Raw genomic sequence first — 6,030 nt, 5'->3', positions numbered from 1 at the left:
CTTGTCCCACTCCACAATCTCCGTTCAGGCCCTTCTTCTAGTTATAAAGAATTCAGGGCTGGCTGTGGCCGTTTGGTTTTAATTGGAAACTGTCTCTTTAAATTTTGAGGAGATCTGTGAGCATGCGTAGTAGAACCCTCTGAGGGTTACCAGAATAGTTACCAGAATAGAGGTGCATAAACAGCAAGGGACAAATGAACAGCTACCAAAAGAAAAGAATGTCCACACTTTTATCTCTACGGTTCTGCCAGGCATCTATGGCCGCTCTGATCCTTCCCCCACTTTGTCTCACCCAAGATGGTGGCTACTGGAGCAGCTGAGCATTCCGAACTAGAATGCAATAGATTTCTTGCTTCTGCTACAAGTTCCCTCAGCTCTAAGCCTTCCAACCTTCTAAATATTCCTTTATAGGACCATCCCCTGAGACTGCTTGGTCCGGTATTCTATGTTGTTGCTGCCTGAGTTCTTCACTATATGTCCACCCAATCTGCCATCTTGTTTGTTCCTCTACCATTGACTCTTAATCATATGCTACCTGTTGAAATGGTTGAGTAGCTACCATTTCCTTTTGGTACTGTGACTTTGTGTATTCCTTCCATATTCTATTGATGCTTTTGCAATTCATTGAATATATTGCCCTGGTGTGGCACTGTTGGTTACTGCGCCAGACTGCAAAGCCATTTGAACTGCGAGGTTGGTAGTTCAAGCTAACTAGTCACTCCTCAGAAACCCTATACAGGGTCACTATGAGTTGCAACTGACTTGACGGCACTTCATAACAACAACAACAATTGCCCATAAAATAGTTCAATATTACAAGTGGAGGCTTGAGTTATTTCTTCAGTTCTTTCAGTTTGAGAAATGCTGAAAGTATTTTCCCTTTTGGTTTTCTAGCTCCAGGTCTTTGCATACTTCATTATAATACTTGGCATTGTCTTTTTGAGCTGCCCTTTGAAATTTTCTGTTCAGCAATTTTATCCCTTTATTTCTTCCATTTGCTTTAGCATCTCTGCACTAGAGAGCAAGTTTCAGAGTCTTTTATGACATCCGTTTTGTTTTTTTCCTTCTTTTTGCTCATCTTAATGACCTTTTGCTTTCTTCCTGTATGATGATGTTCTTGATGTCATCCCAGAACTCTTCTTCAGTTATTAGTATCTAATGCATCAAATCTGTTCTTGAGATGATCTCTAAATTCAGGTGTGATATGATTAAGATCATATTTTGGCTCTTGGGGACTTGTTTTAATTTTCTTCAATTTTAGCATGAACTTTACATATGAACAATTGATAACCTTTTCACAGTTTGCCCCTGGCCTTGTCTTGGCTGTTAATATGGAACTTTTCCACTGTCTCTTCCAACATATGTAGTCAGTTTGATCCCTGTGTATTCATTTGGTGAGTTCCATGTGTATCTTCTTTGTTTAAAAAGGTATTTGCAATGAAGAAGTCTTTGGTTTTGCAAAATTCTATTATAGTCTCCAGCATTGTTTCTGTCATTAAGTCCACATTTTCAAACTACTGATCCTTCCTCTTTGTTTCCAATTACCAGTAATTATCACTACATCTTGATTGCATGTTTGTTCACAATTTCTCACTGAAGAAGTTTTTGTTGTTGTTGGTGGTAGTTGTGTGCTGTGGAGTAAGTTCTGACTCATAGTGACCCTGTATAGGCTTTTCGAGGCTGTAAATATTTACAGGAGTAGAAAGCTTTATCTTTCTCCTGTGGAGTGGCTGGTAGTTTCAAACTGTTGACCTTGAAGTTAGCAGTCTGACTCATAATCACTACACTACCCATTAAGGGATGCATATACCTAAAAACAATAAAAGAAATCTTCCTATCCTTGAACAACTTTTGTCCCATTGGGGGGATCAGCCCTGTTGAGAATTCATGCTTTAGGGAGATGGTGCCATGTGGAGGTTATGCAGTGAGCAGGATGTCAACAGACAGGGGTATGAGACCCAGCTCCAATCACTTGCCACTAAGTGATCTTGGGCAAGTTACTTCGTATCCCCAAGCTCAGTTTCCTGATAGCTTTGAACTGCTGACCATGAGGTTAGTAGCCCATCTAGTAACCTATATGTTGCCAAAGCTCCCTGAAAAAGTTGGTAGAGTTCCTCAAATTCATCATCACTGGCTTTAGTGGTTAGTGTGTAAATTTGAACAATAGTTGTATTAACTGGTCTTCCTTATGGGTGTATGGATATGATCCTACCACAGACAGCATTATAATTCAAGATAGATCTTGACATTTTCTTATTTTGAACCACATGGGCCTCAAGCTGGAGAGGAGGTGGAAATAAAATGTAGGGGCTGTTACCTGCAGAAGAAGGAATGAGCGATAGGGAGGCACAAGAAATGGTGGTTACATGGGTTTCTCTAAACATCTCTGCATCCATACTGTCCCTATCTATCATCCAGTTCCGACCTTTCCTGGTGATTTACTGTGTATAAGATAGAGACCTCAAAAATGGAATGAAATTGAACACTTCTCTTCCTCTTGTATGGCAGATTCAACTTGGATCCCTTTGACTGCTACACAGATGAGCAGATCTGGAATGCCTTGGGAAGGACATTCCTGATCAAGACAGTAAGTAGTTCCAAAGCTTTATTACCCTGCCTCTTCAACAGGGAAACTGCTCCCCTCACATTATATTTCAGATCTGCTGCTTTGAGGGATAAACTAAATAATCTCATGAAAGTGAGATGGCTTGGAATTAATGAATGAAAATGGCTTGCTCTGAGTCCAATCATGTACCAGTCAATCACTGTTTAGGCTCCAGGTAGCAGCAAAGACAAGGTCTTCGCCTTCCTACTGCTTCCATTCAATGGAACATAATGGCAACAAAACCACTAATACCTGCGACACCTTCAGATAGTGGTAGTTCTGTATCATAGTATAACAGAGTAATAGGACCAACAGAAACTTCAGTGGGGTGCAGCAACTTTACATCATGTGGCCAGGCAAGGCCTTTTAAAGGACATTTGAGCTGAGGTACAGAGGCCTTGAGATGAGTATAAGCTAGGCACAAGTAAGGAACAGAAAGACAAGTGGCAAAAGTGGAAAATGAGGGATGAGAAGTGATACAAAAGGTTACAGGAGAGGCCCAGGGCATGGTCAACTCCTCACCTCCTTCACAGTGGTCAACATGGCTTCACTTCTTCCCTTAGATCTCAAAGTTTCCAAAAAGACTGCAAGCAGAAGTTGTGGAAAATGGTGAAAACTTCTCTGTGGGAGAGAGACAATTGTTCTGCATCGCTCGAGCCCTCCTCCGAAACTCCAAGGTAAGACTCCACCACAGGGTGGGGGCACCATAGGGCGGGGGCTAAGAGGTCACAAGAAGTTGTGAATGATGTCTGGTGAAGGGCATCATGGGGTGCGCAGTGGTGCCACACTGGACTTCAAGCCACAAGATCAGTGGTAAGAGCTCACTAGCTGTTCCATGGGAGAAAGATGAGACTTTCTGTTCCCACAAAAATTTAAAAATCCTTAGGAACCCTACGCAGACAAGGTTGCTATGAATTGGAACTGATTTGATGGCGCTCACAACAACAATAACAATGGATCAGCACACTGGCAATTTCTTCCTCTATTGTCACAGGAATGTGGGTACCATGCGTTTTCTACAAAATCCAAAGAGCTTATAAATTTTATTGAATGTCTTTTCATGTGTTAAGTCAAAAAGTATTGCTACAAATAATAAAAAACCTTATTAAACAAAAAGATCTAAAGGTGAAGATATTGTTTTTCAACATATTCTCCGTCTAGGTGTTTATACTTCTGAAGGTGGTGTTTCCATTTCTATATCCCATCCTGAAATAATTTTGTGACCTTCAACTTACACCATATCAAAATTGTAGTACTGGCATCCTTGAGGGACAAATTTTATTCTTTTAAATGTCCTTTGAGTTTGGGGAACAAAAAGAAGACTGAAGAGACAAGATCAGGGTTTTAGGGTGTGAGGGGTAAGGTTTTCCAATGCAATTCTTGTAGGAACTTTGTCATGATGGAAAACAATTCCTTATCACGATGTTCTTGACCTTTTTCTGACCAATGGAATTTTCAATTTTCTTTCAATTTCTTCCTAATAAGTGCCTTTGATGGTTCTGTGTTTTGTGAGGAACTCTATCAAGGTTATTCCTTTGGGATCCCATGAAACCAGTTGCCATAATCTTCTGAGCTGACCTGTCTTTAATGTAACTGGACCAGCAGGTTCCCCTCGGAAGTCACTGTTTTAACTGGATCTTTTTTTTGAAGACACATTAAATGAGATTAAGACTAGTGTATTACTGAGAGAGCTTGTCTGTGGCTATCCTTTGACCTCAGAGACATGTTATATATATCTTTTTTGGAATAAACCTGTGTATATTTAAACTGGGACCCTAGTAGCAATGTTTTTTGGCTTACTTCATATTTATGGAATGGGAGAGGTGTTGTTCACAAAACCCTGATTCCCGGCTACTAAGCTGAAATGTTCCACCACAAAAACCAAATTATGATGCTCTTTTCCTTAGGAGAAGCCAAGGGCGTTAGAAGCTTACTGCTTTTTTTTTTTTTTTTTTCTTTTTCAGTAAACTCAGGTGCCATCAAGTAGGTTCTGACTCATGGAGACCCCATGTAGATCTGTATTCTGTATTTTTTTCAGTAGATCTGTATTCTGTATTTTTTTCAGTGGATGACTTTTCAGATGTAGATTGCCAGACCTTTCTTCTGAGGCTCCTCAGAATGGGCTTGAATCTCCCACTTTTCAGTTAGTAGCTATGCATATTAATTGTCTGTACCACCAAGAACTCCATGAATGACTTTTAAAAACTGCCTCATCTTAAACAATAACTTTTTTGAAATCATATTTTACATGCTAGTTATATTTTTCTAATGCATATTGCTAATTAAATAAGTATAAAAATGTTAAAAAAAAAAAAGAAAGAATGTGCATTCATACAGTAACTACAACCAGCTCATATGAATCTAGGGTGTGCATTTACCATTCTTTGGGGAACAAATGGGGAATGTCTATTCAGGCAAATAGGAAGGCAGTTAATAAAACAAAAGGTTGCCACTGGAATACTTTAATTTCTAAGAACGAATCTCTTTGTTCAATAAAATAAAGTTAGCTTTTGATTGAGGCCTAGACATTCTCTTTGTACTGTAAAGGATAATTAGAACTCAAGTGAGTTTTGAATTCAGTCCAATTCCCTCAGTTCATAGTGCATGAATCTTAAGCCTGGAGAGAAGTTCTCCTAGTTAGTTAGTGGTAAAACCAGTACAAGACCCGGGTCCTCAGAGGTGAGGAGGCCATGTTCACCCATGTTTTTTGTCCACCAGATCATCCTTATTGATGAAGCCACAGCCTCCATTGACCTAGAGACTGACAACCTGATCCAGGACACCATCCGTGAGGCCTTCCAGGACTGCACAGTGCTGATCATCGCACATCGCATCATCACGGTCTTCAACTGTGACCGCATCCTTGTCATGGACAATGGGAAGGTGAGAGCCACCACATTAGGTTAACGGGAGGAAGAATGATGTACAGACCTTCAGATTCTTCAAGACTGAGCTTAGCTGTGTCCTAGCCCTCTCTCTTCCTTTCTCTGCCTCCTAGGTCATGGAGTTTGATAAGCCTGAAGTTCTGCAGAAGAAACCCGGGTCAGTGTTTGCAGCCCTGCTGGCCTCAACCAACTCTTCACTGAGCTAAGCAAAGTGGAGTCTGCATGAGGCTGGTGGGGCCAGGCTCTGGGGGGGTCCTCAAGGTGTAGCGTGAGGAAAACAGGCATACTAGTGATTGGTTGAAAAGGAAGAATGAGGAAGCAAAACCTGGAATAGACGACTCTGTGGCCCCCTAAACCTGGACATCTCAGCACCATTTGAAACCATGGAGTGAAATGATCATGTATCTCTTTTTAAACATATACACAAAATAATTTCACAATAATGTAAAAGCTTATTATGACATTCTGATCTGTAGTAAAGATAACTGCAAATGATGCATTGACTTTGTAAAAAATAAAACTAAGGAAAAGTCACTTTCT

The 6,030-nt window shown here is 40.4% G+C and overlaps 1 protein-coding gene across 1 annotated transcript in view; it reads left to right on the top strand.

Annotated features, from left to right (window-relative positions):
- The window catches only part of ABCC11 (ATP-binding cassette, sub-family C (CFTR/MRP), member 11), a 97,522-nt gene extending 91,826 nt beyond the window's left edge, over positions 1-5,696 (top strand). The window contains exons 24-27 of the mRNA XM_006872578.1: positions 2,509-2,587; positions 3,169-3,282; positions 5,324-5,488; positions 5,604-5,696. Coding sequence (XP_006872640.1) covers positions 2,509-2,587; positions 3,169-3,282; positions 5,324-5,488; positions 5,604-5,696 — 451 coding nt within the window. The remainder of the gene's footprint in view (positions 1-2,508; positions 2,588-3,168; positions 3,283-5,323; positions 5,489-5,603) is intronic.
- Positions 5,697-6,030: the final 334 nt, after the last annotated feature.

This window comes from Chrysochloris asiatica, unplaced genomic scaffold (genome assembly GCF_000296735.1).
Source record: "Chrysochloris asiatica unplaced genomic scaffold, ChrAsi1.0 scaffold00204, whole genome shotgun sequence".
Taxonomy (NCBI): Eukaryota; Metazoa; Chordata; class Mammalia; order Afrosoricida; family Chrysochloridae; genus Chrysochloris; species Chrysochloris asiatica.
The sequence above is the reverse complement of the archived record's forward strand: the minus strand, read 5'-3'. Positions and strand labels throughout refer to the sequence as shown.